General features: G+C 34.3%; 1 protein-coding gene across 5 annotated transcripts in view; it reads right to left on the reverse strand.

The window, feature by feature from the left end:
• The window catches only part of LOC149564970 (putative E3 ubiquitin-protein ligase RING1b), a 103,442-nt gene extending 84,930 nt beyond the window's left edge, over positions 1-18,512 (reverse strand). For 2 of the 5 annotated variants that reach the window (XM_089818505.1, XM_089818502.1), the window contains exons 1-3: positions 18,202-18,512; positions 17,981-18,082; positions 17,496-17,550 (exon numbers count right to left, since the gene is read on the reverse strand). In XM_089818505.1, the coding sequence (XP_089674631.1) occupies positions 17,496-17,550; positions 17,981-18,041 (116 nt within the window). In that variant the 5' untranslated portion in view covers positions 18,042-18,082; positions 18,202-18,512. The remainder of the gene's footprint in view (positions 1-17,495; positions 17,551-17,980; positions 18,083-18,201) is intronic. The other 3 variants (XM_089818504.1, XM_089818506.1, XM_089818503.1) reach the window with 3 other exon arrangements.
• Positions 18,513-21,951: the final 3,439 nt, after the last annotated feature.

Genomic DNA, 21,951 nt, shown 5'->3' on the forward strand with positions numbered 1-21,951 from the left:
GCAGTTGATCCTAGCCTACATACGACGAACATGCCTTGAATGGCTCTGCTCCCGCTTTAAAGCAAGAAGGTGGCCAGCAGTAGAGACGCCAGAGATGCTGGCACACTAGGCTGCAATACCGGAATTGGGACCAATCACCAACACCATGGAGAGGCTTGCACATGAGATAGTAGCGGCATATAAAGATGCCTACTATGCTCAGCAGCGTGCGGAGGAAGATAGAGTTGTAGTTGAGAGGTCCAGAGAGGTGGAGGCGAAGGCTTGGGAGGAGCTAGCCAATAGGCAGCTTGGGTGGCAAAGCGAGCCGCGCTCTAAAAGGACAAGGAAAAGGTTGAAAAGGGGCTAGAGGAGGTTAAAGCAGCCTATGTACAGAAGGAAGCACAGGCCATGGAGGCAGCACTTTCATTGAAGGATGTTGTGGATGTCAACACGAGGACACAGAAGGATTTGGGCATCTACACGAATCAAGTATACAAGTTGAATCGGTTGCTAAACACTCCAGGGACGCAACCTCCCCTTAGTCTTTTTTTTCTTGATGTATTTAGATAGTTGTCTTCTATTTTATCAGTTGTAAGTCGCCACGAGATGACTTTTCTTTTGGGGGGGATGATGTCAGGTTATTGGGTAGTTAGACAGTTGTCACATCCAAGGGAGTTACACAGTTGCAACCATTTGCCTCGCGACCCCTTAGACACTATATGTATGCACCATTTCCTTTAATTAAGACACGTTGGTAGGAGGTACATTTGTATATGATGGTCAATGAATGAATATAATTACTATCTCTCTTTCTATTCTGTATTGAGTACTTTACTTTCTGTATGCAATTAGTCTTTGTTACCCCTGGAGGATAAACAAGTATTATTGACAATTAACACATCAAAGAAGCCAGTAGTGCTAAATATGAAAATACTTGGAAGGAAACAATTAAGAAAGAGTGAACATGAAATTTTCCAATATTGTTTCCACACAAGAGGACACCATTTCAACTCAATGTGAAGGGAAACAAAAATCAACAAGTAGGGGATGTAATGTCCCTTCCTTAGGTAGTTCAGACTAGAGCAGAGGTTCGCCTATAGTCAAGGGTTCCTGTAGGTCAGCAGACTGATTAGTTGTGGAGCTTAGCAAGGAACTTTACATGTCATTTTGGACAGTTTGGGACACCTAGTTTTTAGAAGGGGTTCCTATTTTTTGGGATTGACTGGGAGTTGACCAAGATGCATCACAAGACCTCAAGGATCATTTTGGAGGCTTTGGTTGTGATTCTTATTTTTTAAGGAGAAATCCCTAATTTTTAGGAGGGAACTCTCAGTTCACCTACTATATTTAGATATCACCGGGGTGGCACATGCATCACCATTTCAATTTGGGATGGCTAGGTAATGATGTTCGAGTAAAATTAAGTAGTAAAGTATGGAGTTTGATATTTAATAAAACAACATAAAGTGATTAATAATGTCGCTTTATAATAAATTATTAAAGTAATAAATGGAACCCATGTCCTCGTGAGGTAATGTTGTTTTAAAAAGGGGTCATTGAAGGGTATTAACACATGAATAAAAAATGAATTATCAAATGCATTTTGAGCTCAATTTCCAATGCCCACCTTGAGGAGACATTTATTTATTAAAATTTGGGTAAATAGAAAAGATGGATAGGGTGTGTGGCTTGGTGGAGGCCAAGAAAGGACTGTTTGGAGGCCTCATTTCAGGATACAATCAGTCATCTTTACAGCAGCGAATTAGAGTGAGCTCTGAGGAAGAGTTTCTACAGCAGACCAGGACTTCTGGGATAAAAAACCCCTTGAGATTGGAAGGGTTGGATGAAAATGCAACAGTTCTTGGAACGTGAATTCATTATTGAGCAGAAATTGGTGGTTAAGTCATCTTGAAGAGCAGATTTAAGGATTAGAATTCAGATCCAGGTTGTTTTGGGCTATGTATCCATCTTTAGTAGCAAATCAGAGCTGTTGTACCATCTATTCGGTAAAAAACCAAACTGCTACATCTGGGCATTAGGTTTTGGAGCCATAATCAGACCACAGATCCGTCATAAATAAGTCTGAATTCTCAGACCAGATCCATACCAGGTTTAGGGATGGTTGGAATAGCAAGGAGAGAGCATGGAAGTTACCCCAGTGGCTGGAAATTGCATATCGGACATGTAACAGCTATCTTATGCAGTCTCAGTAGTCATATTCATAGTTACGAGACTCGGACTCGCCTATGACTCGAAAAGTCAAAATCCAACTTGGCCTTGAACTTGGCGACCGAATTCGGCCAGGACTCGGCACGGACTCTAAAAATCGAAAAACCCATGAAATTCAAAGATTTTTAAGGATTTGACGATTTTTTCATGCATCATTTAGTCAATTAACATCATATACACAATAATTGAGATAAATAGAAGCTACTTAACACTCATACACAATTTTTCATAGATCACATAAGTATAGCAGCGAATTTCTAAAGGAAAAAAATTGAATAACATAATACAAAGTTGAAGATTTAAGATTTAAGATTCAATCCTTAATAAATTTGTGGCATACCACAATATCATCTTCAAAATTAATACACTGAAAAAAACAACACCTTTCAGATATCTCTACCTTTTCTTTTTTTTTTTAAATTAATTTTTTAAAAAAAATTTAAAAGTTTTTTTTTTTTTTTGGAGAGTCCTAGGCTCAGGACTCGGTAGTTCCTGGACTCGGCGAGTTCACGTGGACTCTGCCAAGACTTGGCCGAGTCCGAGTCCAGAGGCAAATTGCCTCGGAAAGGGCAACTTTGGGTCGGACTCGCAGAGTCCTAATCAGACTCACCGAGTCTCGTTACACTGCTCATATCAGACTTGTGGAATTCATATTAGTAATGTAATATTTCATTTACAAGTCATGTAACAAAATGGGTATGTCATGTTTAGCCCAAACCAAGTGTTTTTAGTAATTTAGTGATTAAAACAGTAGTAGCTTCAATTTCCCTTCATTTGTTCATTGCATAAACATCAAATTAGAAAAAAACAAGAAAACCCTCCAAAATACCAAAACAAATCAGGATATTGCAAAACCACAAAAAAAAATTAGAAAAGTACAGAAAAAATCATAAAACAATTTAGGACTAGCAAAAGGGTATCTTTGACCAACCCAAAACAAAATCTAACCAAAAATTGTCATCAGCACACATATTCAAGAGTCGAGATTTGAAGACAAAAACCCACGGATTTGTGGAGATCAAGGGATGAAAACCCTACATATATCACATTAAGGATAAAAAGCCTTTCAACTAGAAAGTAGTCTCACACAGATGTCATATTTGAGCATTAATAGCAATATATATCAATGATATCAAGCTTGCATGACACTTTCAATTGTCCCAATTGTAAGCAATGCCTTAGCTACTATAGCAAAATATTGTAACATTTTAAGATAAGTAGTCTAGATTTCTTGTAACGGTTGTACCCTTAAGTTTGTTGTGTGGTTGCGCAATTGTGGGCTATTATTCTTGCAATGGGTGTATTTTAACTTGTTATAGCTCCAATAGTAACATTCTATAAACATTCCAGACTATTTAACATAAATGCAATGCAATTTACCTTCCTTTGCGGGTTATGCAATTAAAGCAAGGAACTTTTGTTTTTGCTTAGGTCGGACAGAGTAGACTAGATTTTATTCTTTTAGAGCTGGCTAATGAAGTATGAAGGTTAATTTTGAGTCTTGATATCTGTGTAAGCATTTTTATAGTCTAGGATTCCTAAGGACTGTTTTTACATATTTTAAAGTTATTCATGTTGTGGGGAAGTATTGATGTAAACTTAGGGTTCACATGATTACCATTTACATACTTTACCCTGATTTTAGCATTGTTACATCCCAAATTTTGACCTAATTTAAAATGTTCATTATAGTCGTTGAGGTTCACATGAAGTTAGTTGACAGCTAAATTTGTTATAATCCTGTGAAATAGTAAGATGGTTAGTCGTTATAATTACATATGAAGATAACATGTTAGTTGATTATTTATCATGAATTCATGGAATTGAAAAAGCGGTTAGCCGTTATAATTATTTATGATTAAATAACTTGTTATGGTAATATGATTTAACTACAAAGAATTTCCTTGTAGGAAGCACATCGAAGGGGTGGAAGTATTGTCACAAAAGAATTGGGCACAGGAGCATCACCATCACTGGGAAAATGGGTATGAATCGTGAATCACCATGGTTGAGGACCTAGCGACATGAACATCAAGATACAATCGATGGAACCATGTGAGCTATTAAATAAACAATTTAAAACATAAAATAATTTAATTAAAATATAATACGTACCTCTAAAGAGTTTAAATGATCTTTCACTATATTATTATTATAATAAATACCTATGTATGTACACATAGATATAAATAAAGTGACACTATAAAATTATTTTCTTTATAATAAAATGATGCCACCTCATTAATATATCTACGTATATGAAGATAGATATAAACCATAATATTTTCCGAATTATAACCTTCAATCTTCTTCCATTTTTTTATTCTTTTCTTGTTTGAAACCGATTGACACTTGGCACATTTATTTGGCATCCAAGAGCCAATACATTTCCTTATGTTACAGCTTCTTGGAAGCCAAAGAGTCCTTTTAATCCTTAATATATCATGAGTCGAGAAAGACAGAGGACCTAATATCATTCCCGACTTCCTTCCTTATTTCCACTCTTTCGTGCTCACTTTCTAGCTTCCACATACCATTCAAATCACTGCCGCCCATAGCAATCCAAGTTTTATTTTATAATCTTGATTTCAAAATACGTGATACATTTCATAAATTGGATATTAGCGCCTGAAGAATGTTTATGGGAGGCTGAATCATAGCGGCCAGCTAGGAATATACTTCCTTGATATAACATCTGACTTCTGTATTCATCACCCATCTTCTTTCATATTATGGACCACATATTTCACGGCACCAATAACTTTGTTGTCATCAATTGTAATCATTGCATTGTTCATTTCCATGATTTCTTTTATTCTACTGAAATCGTGAGCTATTTTCATACTGGGTTTAGCATTCAAGAACTTCACAATTGAAAGTGAGGCAGGTTGCTGAGTGTTTAGCAAGACCCCTTTTCCTTTTTAGATTATTCCAGGTTATATGGAGATCCAAAATCCAAACATTGAAATATGATTTTCCTTTCATTTGTTACAATAAATCCAAATTACATAGCAGTAAGCTACAGCTTATATCATGATGCAAAATATCTAGCTTGATAGCATAGGTTGGACCTTCTATAAATTAGAGTTGTTTATGGCAAATAAATGTCAAGTAACCATGTTATGAAATCATGATTTATTATGTCATTGGAGATTAAAATTCAAATGATATTTTTTGCAAGTCTCAAAGAACACTTTCATCAAATCACAGATTGTGATAAGCTGGAACATATATTAATCATGAAACAGCTGAGAATCAACAAAAAGAACTGGTTGTTCTGAGATTCAAACACCTAGGACTCATCCGGTTGTATAGCCAAGGAAAAGAGTGATGAGGTGAGAGAAATGAATTTGCAATAACAAAAAATTGGATCAGATGTGATATCACAATGTTTATTATTTTTAAAAGGAATCATTTAACAACTCATGCATGATCATGTTTATTGTATTCTACTGTTGTCAAGTCGAGTGGTGTGATTAGATACCAGGATGCTCAGTGGTTGACAAGGTGTTCCATGTCTATTTCAGGTAGGGAGGGCCTTTCTCATTAGAGATTGTGTGGGGATAAGTTATGGTCCGAAGTTGGGTGGTTAAGCCCCTGACAATGTTTCCTCTCTCCACAAGATGTCAAACGTGCATCAAACAAAGATAAGCTATGCATTCAAACGTTTGTCAGAAACAAGTATTTTTACTTTTATGATGTATGTTCAAGTAGAAGGTAAGATTAATTGAGTTGTATCATCGTTATAGTTATTTCTTTTAATGAAAGCAACTCTTATCATCAATATAATTCGCAATCAGTTAGATCGGTTGATCTTCTAACTGAACGTGGAATATATTTATTTGCAAGAGATAGATTTATCTGATGGATTGTTATTTCAATCTTTTATTTATAAGATTAATGATTATGAGCATATCTTCTAATCTTATGTTATTGCTACAATTATAAATGGGAAGAAAAGAAATGATACAGTGGTATCTGATGCCCCAAGTGATACAGTGGTATCTAACGCCCTAAATGATACAGTGGTATCCGATGCCCTAAGGGTCTGTTTAGTTCCTAGAAGATGATAGGAATTGGCTTTTTCAAAACCCGGATTTGAAAATTTGTGAATTTGTTTCAAAAATTGCAAAATGGAATTAGCATACAAGACTTCGAATTTTGCCTCAAAACCAGGTTTTCCAACTTCCTACTAGCAAGTAGAAATTGAAAATCAAAACCTGGTTTTGTTTTTCTAAGGAGTGCAAAAACAATAGATTGGACTACTTTTTGAAATTTGCCTTCAACTTCAAGCTTATGCACTTCACACGCATCTTCCAAGTGAAACAAACAGTTTCAGTAAAATCCCAAAAATCGGAATGAAGATATGCAAAACCTTGATTTGGCTAAACCAAGGTTCATAGAAATCTAGGTTTCTTAAATTCCATGAACCAAATGGACCCTAAATGATCCAATGGTAATTGATGTCCTAACTGATACAACGGTATCTGATGCCCTAAATGATCCAATGGTAATTGATGCCCTAATTGATACAGTGGTATGTGATACCCTAAATGATATAGTGGTATTTGAAGGTAATTGTCATTTGATATTAATATAGTGGTATTTGATGGAAACCGTCATTTGATTTTTGATATAGTGGTATTTGATGGTAATCCTCAATTGATCCTAAGTGATATTTGTGGACTAATCTAGGTGATTGCAGAAGCATCCCTACATTGATTTTCGGTTCAAATTCCATGGTATGTAGATTTTAATTTCTATAGTAAATTTTTTGATGGTGTTTTCAGATGTTAATTATGAGTTTTCCATTTAAGTAATTGTAACTGTTAATCTCATTCACATGAACATAACTGATATAACTGTCTTCTTATGAAAATGAAGTAATAACTGTATTTCTTTGATATGTTTGTTGTTAATTAAGACCCGAGAAAACTGGATGTTATAAGCATAACACGTTGTAAGTGCTTAACATGACTAAATTGGCCCCAAAAACCTTATCACAATAGATCAAGCCACACCTTCCAAGAATGCATGCCACCCATCATAATTTGGGCAGCGTTTTTAAGTGTCTTTGATGACTTTGAAACTTGGGAGGAAGTTTGTGATGGTTAGACCAAAAACATGCTAAATACATATGAACCACTTTTTTATATGACTTAAGCAGAACTTTTCAATGTTCTTGCCACCTATTCAATGTTTGGCAAAAAAGTATGATCGCTTACAACCATATTTCAAGTTGGATAGATAAGTATAATGGCTCAACCATTCCAAAAGTGCACCTATGTTCAAATGTGATTATTTTTCATCCCATATGGAGAATTTTTCCATTCTTCTACTTTTCAATGCAAGCAGAACTTATATGCCACTTAAGTGGAGCATTTCATTAAGCAATCCATGATGAAGAAATCATTCATTTGAGTGTATTTTTATTAGAATATTACAATCTTCTTTAATGGTCATCTTACTTAGTCTTTAGTTTATAAGGTACTTTTTATTTCCGCCTTTAGTTCACAATTGGTTCTTTTAGAAGCATCGCCTTTGTAAATCTATATAAGAAGCTTTCTTTTCCTTTGTTTAATACAACTACAGCAACATTGATTTACGACAACATGGTATCAAAGCAAGTTGATGAGATTTCATTAAATTTGGCGATTTTTTTAAAAAAATCGAGCCTCTCTTGATCTGTAATTTTTTCCAAAAATTTGTTTTTCGATTTTTTGAAATAAAAATCGTTAGAGGTATTTTATGAAACTTTCGTGATTCATTTTTGAAGATTTTTGCTGGAAATCGCAAGCTTGGTTGAAGGTTTTGATCCCATGATTTCCTAGTTGCAGCAAAATTCTCCAATTTTTTAGGGTTGCATGTGCTATTTTATCACGCAAAGCCTCATGTTTTAAGGCATGAAGATTTTTCTGATGGGCTTTCATAATTTATTCCCTCACAAAAAAAAAAATTAATTAATTCTATAATTTGCAAAGTTGCATGGGATTCCTTTGTGGGTTTATAATTTTTTGCTCAAAAATTATCTGGTTAGTTTATAAAAAAATTCTCAAAAATTATTTCTTGGGTTTTACTGTTTTTCCTCAAAAACGAAGTTTTGTATTCTATTATTCATGTCTTGGACTTTATTTGGTTTTGATTGATTTTTCACCCCAAATATAATGTTGGGTTATGATCAATTTTTCATCTAAAAAATTGTGTTTGGTTATCCACTATTTTTCTCCTAAAAAATCGTGGCTTTTTGCAGTCTGTTTTGGAGTGTAATGCTCACTTGCAAAATTTGGAAGGTTTCACAATTTTGCCTCAAAATCGTGCTAGTTGTTCTTGGGGTTTGTCACTGTCTCCAGGTAAGAGTAGCTTCGTTATCCAACATCAGGTTGGATGTTTTTGTGATGAATTCTAATCAGATGTTTTGCTGATTCTGGGAGGATTAGTAGCAGACTTATCTCGGTGGAAAGGTCTTGTATTTTGTTGCAAAGCATTCTGAAGAAGGGGGCACCCCTATCTATTCCTTTTTGAGCGGTTTTTGGCTTCATGGTCATTTACATTTTCCAAATCCAGGGAGGGTCTCAGTAGTAGGAAAATGTTTTGAGGAATTTGTGACCAAAAGACATCAGTTGCAGTTTAGACAATCACCATTAAGGGAGGGTATTAGAGTATTATAATGTTTCTTTAATGGTTATCTTACTTACTCTTTAGTTTATTAGGTAGTTTTTATTTCCACCTTTAGTTCATGATTGTTTCCTTTACAAACATCGTCTTTGTAAATCTATGTAAGAAGCTTTCATCTCCTTTGTTTGATAAAATTACACCAACATCAATTTACCATAACAATTTTGTGTTCAAATTAAATTCTTCTCCATTTTTGACAATTTTGCAAACATGGTTAAAAAGTTGAGCTAAGTAAAAGCACACATTCAAGCTATGTTTGTGGAAATTCATTCATTGAAAGCATAAGTGTGTCACTCACACCACTTTTCCTCTTTTGGGTAGACAATTTGAGTGGTCAATAACTTAGGACAATCTAGGTGCATGCCTAGGATATGTCTACACTTTTCATTATGATTGCTAAGCAAAAGTCTTTCTCATCTAGCCCAAGGTGAAGTTTAAAACCATCATGTCACTTTTCCAACCATTGCCAAGAAGAAATTTGAAACACACTTTCAAAGATGGAAAAACAACTTAGCCATTACTCCATTCCTTCATTTTGTCAATGCCATTGACATCATCTCAAATGTTGTCATTATTTCATATCAAGCAATTGCAACCTCGACCATTCTACAAACATTATTAAGATAGAAAACACAATGTAGCCATCATTCCATTTCTTATTTCTGTTGATGTCGTCAACATCATCTAAAATGTCATCATTATTCCATATTAAGCAATTTCACCCTCTATCATTCTACAAATATTATTGGGCAAGGAACAAAGAGTAAGACATAACAACCTCATAAATGACCAAAGAGGCCACAAAATAAATTGGATAACATAAAATGATGATAAATTTTGATGACAAATAGAACAAGGAAAGTATGAACCTTGAATTTCATAAGTCACAACATGACCTTTAAGTTAAGATGCTCCTTCCAAATATGATAAGGATATGGTGATAAGAAAACTTTGCATTAATATTGTGAAGCATTTGGCATCCAAAATGTTGCCAAGAAGATCATTAGTGTAAGAAAATGGATTATTGGTTCACATTTATCTTTCATCCTTCTTTGGTGCAAAAGAGAAAAACATCAATGATTTTCATTAAATTCAAATTCATGAAAAAAATACATGTGTCATCCTTCTTTGGTGCAAAAATAAGGAAGTTTTATATGACAAAGTCTAGTATTTTCTTTCTCAAGTTCCTCGATTCAGCATAAAATATCAATATTCTTCAAGATGGACTTTTCATAGAGAAAACCATTTCAAAGAGATGATTATGGAATGAATCAATAGAGGACTTCATTACATAATGAAGTTAATATCTAGAGGATGACTACAAAAATCCCATAAACTCGCCCACAGAAGCATCAATTTGTTGTTGTCTAATTAAACGGAAAAAGATATTTGCATCAAAGAAATAGTCTTGGGCTGCTCAAGCAATCAAATCATAAGAAGTATGAACTGCTAACCGAAGGCAACTTCGTCTTTGTGATGATTTACGAATGTCATGGCACCTCACCATAACTTGTACAAGTCACAACCCTCCAACATAAATGGTTTTCAACATGACAGTAAAAAAATCAAGGCATACAATGTTACTCTGACTTCATTCTTCGTAATATTGATTGCATGATAGAGTTAATTTTGAGTGATTTATATTTTTTAACCTAATGAACTCAATGGTTGAACCTCTTAATTGTCGAAGTTGAATACTGCCACACAATCAAAATGACATAAACTTGAATCAAACACAAAGATAAGCATACACAACGAATACACCAAATGTGGAAGACCCCTCAAGCAAACAACTCACAAAAACATGAATGAAAAAAAAAATGAAAAGCAATATGATTGGCATGAGTACATATACACATCGAAGTCATTGCCACACGACATGATGATGGAGCTCACTTGATTGAAAATACTATTACAAAGCATTATAATTGACCTTAAGGTTGCCAACAACAATGAAAAGGAAAGGACAAATACACATGTCAAAATTTTGTAATAAATATTTGTTTCCAACCCATCTTGAGTGTGACTCCCAACAACCAATGGAATTTCAAACACTAAAGAATGCATCCTTGGGAAGAGTGATATAAAAATATATGCTAGTTAAGACAGTGATAGAACATGCCAAAAGTCAACATTTTATTCTTAAAGGAGCCTCTTGACATTAGGCATGTGAATCTCAACATGTTTGATGCACCCATGATGAACAAGGTTATGAATCATCTATATGAAACTCATATTCTCATAGTGAATGATATCAGAGTCCAACCCACGCTGAAAAAATAGTCCACTAGAACATGAATTGAGAGAATGCTTCTTTTGCACTATAATATTCTACATTTGCTATTGAGAGAGAAATTCACTATTTTGCTTCTTTTGCACTATAATATTCTACATTTGCTATTGAAAGAGAAATTAACTATTGTTTCTTTGCCTTCCAATAAATAAACCCTGATCCAAGAAAGATGCAATGTGATGCACTCTTCTAGCTATTTAAATTATCGGCATTGTAAAGTGGCTACCTACCATGTAAAGAATCACAGGGAATTTAAATGAATCTATATACAACACTAATATATCAGGTCAAGTGTAGGTCAGATAGATAAGACTAACAATCAAAGACCTATGAGAGTAGGATCCACAAAGAAAACTCCACATAGGAAGAGGCATAAAATTTATAGCAATCCAAAAGACCGCATATCTAAAGATATCATGCATATTATGGCTATAGGAGTCTGGTGCCTGCTGGAGGTTGAGAAAGCAAATAATGCAGAAGGCCATAATTGTCATCTCAAATGAACCATGGAGTTTAACCTTTACCTCAGAAATGAGAAAGAACAGTTTTGAATAATGATTGGATCATAAACTTACACTACAATAATGATGATGTGACCATGTTTGTGGCACACATAAAGATCATAATCCCTCTCACAACGAAGAAAACCAGAAGAAAAGAAAAGAAATGTGAATTTTTTTTACCATGTTGCACAAAGCTTACTCGAGCCTATCAAGAGATTTCACAATTTTCAAACCAGAGGAGTGTCATTGTCTTGTTGAAAATTGGAAGGCTAATCCACCTAGATCTCTTCATGTAAATCACCATGAAGAAACATACTTTTGATTTTCACGCGCATCAAATAAACCGCCCAATTGAAGGAGGCAACGGGAGAAAGTACTATGTAGACGTTGTAGAGCAATGGATGCAGAGATTTCATTGCACTCTACAATCTCCCTTGACAAGACTCCAGCAACAAGACGTGCATTATGTTTGTCAAAATCACCATCAGCATTATATTTTGTTTTGTGGACCCACTTGAATCCTACAGTATTTGCATGCTTTGGTTGAGGGACATGCTCACAAGTGTCATCTTGCATCAGGATGTCATATTCTTCTTGGACAGCATCTTCTTAGTAGGGTTAACTCGTGGCTTGTTTTTAGGTAGTAGGATTGATATATTGTACTCCACAAGCTTGATGCATCCATGATTGTATCCTGCCATGATTATCTCCAAGTTTCTATAGCATCAGGGCAGCGTCCTTTAGTGTGGCAATGTTCTACTTAAGTTTACTGACAAAAACTATAGTCAGAGATTCATAAATCACTTAACCTATTGACACATGAGAAGCCATGGTCTCCTCTATACTCAACAGTATCAAGAAGGGTGTTCAGAGAAGTGGAGATATCCTCTACACATTCTGGAGTAGAGAGCAAGTCAATCATATGCAGAGCACTATGTCTCGTCTTCATTAGCAACAGCTGGATTTGGGGGGGGGGAATGAAAATCCTCGAGGGTGAAGCAAATCTAGAGGTAGCTAGGTGGATGGAGAAGAGAGATGTTTTTAGTGGAAGATTAAATCTCTCTTCACAACTAAATTCTTCGTTGATGGGCCATATAGGCAGTAGGCATTGAACTCCTCATAACTAACTGGAGAATGCTTATGACTCTTGGGTTCTAGTTTGTTACAAATCTCATCTGGCATGTGGGCCTAAGCATTAGATCTAAATATTCAAAGATTAGGAATGTGTGTTTTCCCCATGGTAAACCTTCACACGAAGTATGCAAATGGTAAACCTTCGAAGATGGACTTATCATCAAATTCACGAAAAACATCCATGTGTCATTCTTCTTTGGTGTAAAAATAAGGAAGTTTTATATGACAATGCAACAGGTCTAGTATTTTCTTTCTCAAGTTCCTTGATTCAGCATAAAATATCATTATTCTCCAAGATGGACTTATCCTTATTATCCATACGCTTAGAATGAACAATATATCTGGCTGTTTCCATAATGGCATGATTAACTATACACTGACATGTAATACATTAGTTGATAAGAAATCATTTAAAATCTCTAATAACATACTCCCCCATCCCTCCTCTATCTGTCTGAAGTTGCTTGATATTCCTCTCAAGCTGATTCTCCACAAGAGTTTAAGCTCTTTAAAATTGGGGCATGATTCATCCTTTCATGTGATCTGATAGATTGAACGGTTCAAGAATGCTCATCAATGAAGATGAGAAGCACCTGGCTCCTAGAAGTTTGAGCTTTTGCATGGGTCTATGTATGTTGTGGACAAGTTCTAGAGGCCAAGGGGGTTAACCTCCACTTTAGAGACATATGTCCACCAAACACAAGTTTTCTTGAGTTTGATCTCATTTCACAAGAGGCTTAGGCACTTTGAATTTGGTGCAAAATGATTGGAGTTCTTAATTCTATCCCTGTGATGTGGTTTTGATCACCTAATGAACAACAGGATCAAGAGTGTTTGAATATAGATAAATCAATCAAAGGTGCATGTAGGAAGGAATAACAAAGGGATTGTGAAAATGAACCAAATACTTGCTATCTTTTATATTTCGCTCTTATCACTTCTGATGCATATCCCAAGATGCATCCAAAACATACTGATTGCTAAATCAGCATATTATTTTTTAGGTAATCATACAAGAAAAGAGAAATAATCTGATCTACAGAACTAAAAGAGCATAATAAGTGGGAAATATAATGAGAAAGAACATAGAAATCTATCAACATTCATTCATCCTTATAAATAATATCTACGTATAATGAAAGTTCTGCAAAGAGATAAGATGAACTAAGAATAGCAAATCTGAACGTAGGAGAATTTCAAACTAGCCATCCAGATGGGTAGACAAGATACATAACATACAATGCAAGGAGTTGGAATAACTCAACTCAAACCACTTAAAGCTTACGAGTGAGATTCTCAATAAGCTGATTTTGGTATCAGTCTTGGACCCAGAAGAAAAAGGTTTTGCAAATCTTGGCAATTAATTTAATCATTTTTCATACTGTTTTATTAACAATTCTTTTTTAAAGTGTTTTTAATATTTGTTTTTGCAAAAACCAATGAATCTGCCTAAAAGACTCACAGGTCCTAACAGGGAGGCTCATCCAAGCCTCTGATGTAGTGCAGCCTGACTCATCAACATTGTTTGGCATGAAAGCCTGCAAGTGCTCACAGATCCTCACTAAGTCTCCTTTCTTTGGTTACAAGAATCTGTAACTGTTGCTGTTGCATGGTACCATGCAGACACATTTTTGACATGTCAAAACTTGTTGCTAAGGGATGATGACAGAATTAGTGTTGTTCAGCCGACAGATAAGGCTTGATCTACATTACAGTTGGTATAAAACTTAAATGTAACCAAACATTGTATGTCTGGCAACGGACAGTATTACTGTTTAGATGGGTGGACGGATGCTTACTGATCATGTGCCATATTCTGTAAATTAAGATTGTTATATCAGCTGCTATAATTTATTATATGATATCAAAAAGGATCAGTTTCCCCTACATGCTCTCGAGCCAGTGAATATAATAATCACAACTTTATTTTCTGTAACATTAATAAGTATATAACAAAAACATGAACTTGGGAGAGAGGGTTTATATTTATTTGGCCTTCGCTATTTAGTATTCAGCCATTCAGGCTTATCATCTGTTGTGTCTTCAAAAAAAGCATTGAAATATATGTAAAGAGTATGCAAATTAATTTGTCATACTAACATGAATCTCCATTATTGCCATTATATTATTACACTTTGCACAAGTAGTTTGTCAACTGGAATTCTCTAATTGTGCTTGTCCATTGGTTTTTCTTCCCCTTATTTGTGGCAGAAACATCTTACTTACCATATGATATTTTGCTCCCGATTTCCTAATGTCATTCAACCTTATTGAATAATGTTTCTTGAAAACTTCTTCTGAACTAATTTTCCATAAAGTTGAAAAGGGAAACTGAATTTTGAAGATCAACTCATTTGTATCTTCATGGCAAGTTATTGGTAACATGGGTCACACTACAGGTCAGATACCGTAAATAGAAAAAAGTTGGTGAAGTGACAACCCCGGTAAAATAAGTTATAACCTCTAATAGAATATCTTGTAACTCCAGTAAATCCTTCTCAGGGTGAACAATTTAAGACAAAAGAACATAAGAACAAGAAGCTCTAATTCAAGCCAAACCAGATAAATGATTCATCTTGAGCTTGAATTAAAAATAGGATAGTTGCATGAATGGTAAATAGGCTTAACATCCAAAACATTAACAGCAGGATATACATCCAAATTCTTAATTGCAAACCAATCACATAATGGATATCTTGCAGAGACGCTAGAAATATCCCACTGAAACATGACTGAGCATTGCAACTCAAAGAAAAATAAAAGTGGAATCGCAAAAATTCTATTAACACCAAAAAGGATGATGAGCATGAAGAAATCCATGATTAGCTAGCACTGACTATAGTTCTACAAGTTCTCACCACAACCTCTCATTGTGATAAAAAATAATAATAGAATCCCTTTAAATGCAGAATTCTGAAGAAAAATTCAAGGAACGAAAGAAAATTAGGATTGAAAAAGATATACAAATTATTTAACCACAAAACCTCCATTCACCACAAGCAGATAAAGGCTTTGTTTTCTGGTTCATTTGCCCTCCCAAACACAAAACCCACACACATTTTATAACAACCCCATTGAGTAAACATATCTGCTAACTTGCCATAGACAAAGGAAAAACAGATCATAATGCCAAGAAAGAAATAAGTGAGGTAGTAGAAATAAACAAAGGCTCAAGGTAATTAGAAGCTCCCTTGTCTTCCTATTATGCTTCCAAAGAGTCATGTTCTACCCTGATGGTCTATTTAAGTGAGTTAAACTTGTTAAAAGAAAGAATTGAAATACTGTTCTCGTACCATCCACTAGTACAACCCTGGGATGGGTTTACTAATGGAGGTTAAGCATCTTCCAATATTGAAAATGACAATGGACAAAACAAAAGACAATGAATAAAATTTATAGTGGTACAACTGCCTTATAGGCAACTATGTCAAATTCTTTGAGTACATTGTGCCCACAAAGTGACAACCAGCTCAGACAGGGAGAATGGATAAGAATATCTGACTGGAAGCAACTTAGCCAGCCTATAAAGGCCTTCATGTCTTCAGATACGGATCAAACTTATGCTATTGATGTGGACTATTTTGAAGTCTGGGTTAACTACTTCATTACCCTGCTCAAGCTAACTGTGCATGATATAATGTTCTCATAAAAACTCACCCTACTCAGGCATCGAGTGAATTGTTGTATAGAATTGGGGGAATACGATCTTGAAAGGTTAAAGATCATTCAAGGGATATGAGACTGATAGCTTATGATACAGGCAACCCGAAGACAAAACTGGAGTCTTGGACTCTGAAAATTGGTGAGGATGGAAAAGAAGAAGGGAACCTAAGGTAAAATATGCTATAAACTAACCAAAGGAGGTGCAACAAGATTAAATGGTAAAATTATTGGGGCTTTCTTAGCATTGCCTGAGTTCCAAACCCCTAGAAAACATGTTAAGAGATAATACTGGGTAAAATTGCACGTCCACCAATAGGTGCTGTGTACCCCAAAGTACTAGGCTAGGTACAAGTTCAAGGAGACTTCAATGGAGAAGATACCCTTGCTCATGACATCTAAGCTCACAATTAACCCACAACAAGAATTTTACCAATAAAAGATTCAATTTAATGAAAGTAATTTCTTTAAACAAGCAACTATGATTCAGCTGCTCTGCTGAAACGACTACAGCTAGCTTCTATATCCTCCTGGATGCTTCACACTGTTGACAAAAATAGCCGGTGTTCAGTGCACTCTATCTATCTCTAAAATTTAAGCAATTCTGATTTTCACAGACGAACATTATCTAATACCATTATCATGATTATCTGTACTAAATAATCAAGTCACTCATAATATGACCCATGTAATCATAGGCTCAAAAGGCCCACTTAATATTCACTGCATCAGGTTATGTCCACAGAGGTGGAGTGGCGGGATTGAAAGCGGCTTATTGAATTATCCAATAGCATTAATGTTTGGGGACGTCACCAGAGGCCACACATCCCAAAACCACGGCAGCTAACCCATCTATAAACTTGTTCAATGCAAGCCAGACCTCCAAAAACATCTGAATGCTAACCATCTTTTTTCTCACTCAAGTGAAATATATACCATAAAACGCATTGCTAAGATCTACATGGGTATGCATACTAATAGCACCATTTGAATTTAGTCCAGGCAAAAGGTAGGGAACGTACTCGTCATTTTCATCCTCCTTGTCACTGCCATCGTATGGGACCGCCCCTTTCGAGTCTGCTACGTCAGAAGGACAACATCATATTAATTACGGATCAAGTATACACAAAATTAATATACTACCCAACTCATCATGGGTTCAAAGAGAACAAAATCCACAGGTCCATCATTGATTCAGGTGCGTATTTAAATGGTTAGGAAATGTACTCCGATAAATACAGAGCAAAATAGAACGTTGTAAACTCGACAAAGGCATACCCGCTCGTGTTAGACTGGGAGACTGAGACATTTAAACGACTTGGGTATGTGTTCAAGTCATACAGGTAAGTATTAAGATGATTTTCAAGACAAATTACAGACCAGGGCAGCACGTTTTGGATTGCAAGTTTCGGATTCAGAGGAGTTCTACCCACTTGTGTTAGACTGAGACTCGGACACATATACAATGTATATACTTTTTGGAATTAGAAGAACAGAGAGAAATTACCTGTGCCGTTTTCGCTGTGGGTTGGAGAGGGCTCTGTTTCTGAATGGTCGTGAGTTGGCATTGTAGCTGCTGTTTCTCGATATATTTTGTTCGGTCAATTGACTAGTCATGACAATATACAGATAAACGTGTGTATATATTTTACATCTCTTTATGGAAATAGATTCGTCATGTGAAAATATGCATGAGAAATATACAGAAATCTGGATCGAGAAACCAACCAAAGGTGTGATGCTGATGATGATGGCGAGGGATGAGAACGTTGTTGGAATTGGTGACGATCTCTGGCCCTTCTCACACTATTCCTCTGTACAATGACGACAAAAATAACAACAAAAATTGATAAAAATAACAATCATTTCTTTATTAATATAGTTTACTTTCTTCACAGCTATGTCTTCTTCTCTGATAATCCTCTGCCCATGCTCGCTCCTCTTCCTTCTCTTCTTCTCTGCTAATCTATCTCTTTATCTCAGCTGTTCATCGTGTCTGTCTTGTTTCAAAAGTTCAAAGGAATTGAATTTTTTCCTATAAAGGGTTGGTTTACAATAAAGGATAGTATAGATTGCAAACACATTATTATTATTATTATTAATATATTTAGAAGATTAACGAAAATATGGAAGATGAGAAAGGGTGGGCATATTAGCGATCTCGTTTCTTAAGTATTGATCTGGCATTTTTTTTTAATACTTTTTTAATTTATTAGTATTTATGTAATAAATGGTATATGTTTATTATTTACAAATATATTTTACATAAAACTAGGTAGAAATAGTCAATTTTGTTAAGTTCCAAACAAAGTTATTATTCTAATGAATATTATTATAATAATAAAATTCTCTTACTAAGAGCAAGCATTATGGAAGAGGAGGATTGGGATCTTCAATTTACTTCATGTTTTAACAAGGTTTAAAGTGTCTATTGAAGGCTCTCATTTGTCCTTGTCATTTTGATTTTCTTCATTAACAACATAAATAAATAAAATTTATTATTATCTTTGAACATGGTATACATTTCTAAAGATAAATGATTTTTATTGTGAGGTGTGTTACTTTGATTTTTTTAAGGATAGATTTAGTTCAAAATCTAGTTATTATTTCGGCATTGTTTTAATGTAGTTACTATTGTATGAACTTATGTTTGTATTTATTTGTTACTTTATCCTAATTAAAATTGTAAATGAGATTTTGTGAGCTAGCTTTCAACCAAAACAAATATTTGGCCATTGTCTTATATACAAAATCTTTTGCAATAAGTACTCAAAGGACATATTTGAAGTTAAGTCATGTGGCATTTATCTAGTGTATCATACAAGCATTTGAGCCTTCCAATATCAAGTATGCGAGCACATTATGTGTCTTCAAAATATATTCTATTTTTTATTCATTACAACATTCTTGAAAAGTTCTAAAAGTCTTGGAGAATGCCAACTTTATTGAAAATGAAATTCTCATAATGGTGGTGACCTTAGAAAATAAAGATGGATTCAAAAATACTTTTTGAATGTATTTTGGATATTTTGGAACCGCTCTACACTTCTTGTAGAAGTTTGTTATTTTGGAAAGTGTCAATTCTTATTAAGTTCAATATCCTAAGAACTTAAGGTTACTTTGGCATTATAAAATGTATAGATATATCATTTTAATATTTTTCATAATCAAGTGAATTTGTATGGATGAAATCCACATGGCACTCAATATTGTGTTGAATCATTTTTCCATTTGGTTTTATAGTGTTTTAGGTCATTGGGTTTATTTCTAGGTTTGTAAAGTCCTGTTGTTTGGGGGTTATTCCAGTTGAAAAAGTTTAAAATATGTATGTATTGACACATAATAGTAATTAGAGGAGATAATTATGTGTTATTTATAAAGAAAAAAGATACAAACAATGTTTAAAAAGCTTTAGTTGTCACTTCTTAAAAGTTTGTTGTATCATATAAGGAGAATTTATTTTATCAAGAAGTTCATTATTGCTTAAAACTAATGTGGTGGTTCATTTTTGTGGTTTCATAGCTTTTGGAGCATTTTAAAGCTCTTTAAAAAATGTTGAGATGCCTTTCTTGAAGAATCTTAATCAATTTATAACTACAAAAAATCAACTACAACATAAACACCCTATGGGAAAGCTTAAATGAGAGGGGGGAAAGATAATGGAATATGCTTAAGGATCACAGTGCATTCAAGGCTCTCCAAACCTACTATACAACATAAGGGACTTCATGATGCCAAATAAATAAGATATAGTAGATAATAAATTGACATTACTAAACTCGAGGGTCCTCCAACTTTTTGGAAGTGCACTTGTAGTCTCTAATACTTTTTGGACATTGCAAAATCCAACCATCAACCTTTTGGAGAATTCTTGCCTAAAAGAAATGCAATGTAGTTGATAAGTTCTTTATTAAAAATTCTTATTGTTGATAAAACTCATTAGCATTAGGGGAAGAGCATTGGTAATTAATAATGTTCTAATAAATGTACACTTGACCCCCCAAAAATCAATAGATATTTAATAGTTACTACGTACACAAACAATCTAACACATGATTTCATTGTACACCAATAACCATTCACTATATTATTTATAATTGAACACTGCAAGTGTACAACTATGTGCACATTTGTGTTTATAATACAAATGGATTTGGAAAAAAAGGGGTTAATTTTTAATTTCAAAAATAACTTAAATGTTTACAAATAGCACCACAAACCAATGGCACACAACTGTTAATACATTCTATTTAGGTGCAAATATGCACACCTATTGGTGCATTGTATGACACAATAAAAAACAATGGTAAAATTTATGTTCTCTCATATGCACATTATCCCACAAATCCTTACACCTTTTGATGCATTATATGTTCAAATTAGAACAATGATAAATTGTATGAGCTCTAATAAGCATATTCTTCCACTCATCCTGTGACATCTTCATGTATTTACTCCAACTACTAGTGATGCTTGCAAATATAGTATATAATGTAAGGCTCACCAATAAACAAATAAACAGAGTAAAAAATTAAATATAAAATGAAATTGATGGAAATGATGAATAAATCACAAGCAAGTGCAATATGAAATGACCAATTATTTTCCTTTATATTTTCCAATTCAAAATGAATAACCACAAATCAATGCATTCATTTCCACCAAATATTTTTATAAGAGGGTCATTCCAACATCATTTTCATTGGAAATACCCTTTGTTTACACTAAAAATCCTATGCATATTTTAGAGCTAAGGCATTGTCTCCACATTCTTGGGATTGAGGTGTTTGTCTAGGTGGGTAGATTTAGTATACTATTTGATTCATGTTTTCATAAATCAAACTACTCTGAACATACGTATGGATTCATTATGTAGATTATTTAGAATGGGGTCTCAAATTATTCTAATGGGATGCTAAATAATATTTGAAAAATGTTGAATGATTTGACAAAATTCACTTTTGAACTCTATAGTGGTAAATTATAACAAGCAACTTATACTATTTTTTGGTTAGTTGTTAATAATCTCTGGCCCTTCAATCAAATCAATGCATTCATTTTGACATCAATGTCTGGCATCATTTCCATGGGAAAAAAAATCTACTTATATTAATTATCATATACACATTCAGTTGGAAATACAAGAGGAGTAACTGAGAGGGGAGGGTGAATCAATTACTACAAAAATAAATCCCAAATCCCTTAGATGTCAATACAAAATAAACTCTGAAAACTAAATGCTATTGATGCTTAGCAAACACACATAAAATGTTGTAACTCGGTAAATAATGAATATACTTAGTAATGAATTAACTTTGTAGATCTAAAGATGTCATCTATGATTATCATTACTATAACTTAATTGCAAGCATAGAAAAGAAATTGCGTGAACACATTTGACACCAAGATTTAACGTGGAAACCCAATTTGGGAAAAACCACCAATTGCAACTAGTTACTATTTTCACTCTTTTGAAGT

Source organism: Cupressus sempervirens, chromosome 3 (assembly GCF_028749045.1).
Source record: "Cupressus sempervirens isolate cs-2001-9-10 chromosome 3, ASM2874904v1, whole genome shotgun sequence".
In the NCBI taxonomy this organism is placed as follows: Eukaryota; Viridiplantae; Streptophyta; class Pinopsida; order Cupressales; family Cupressaceae; genus Cupressus; species Cupressus sempervirens.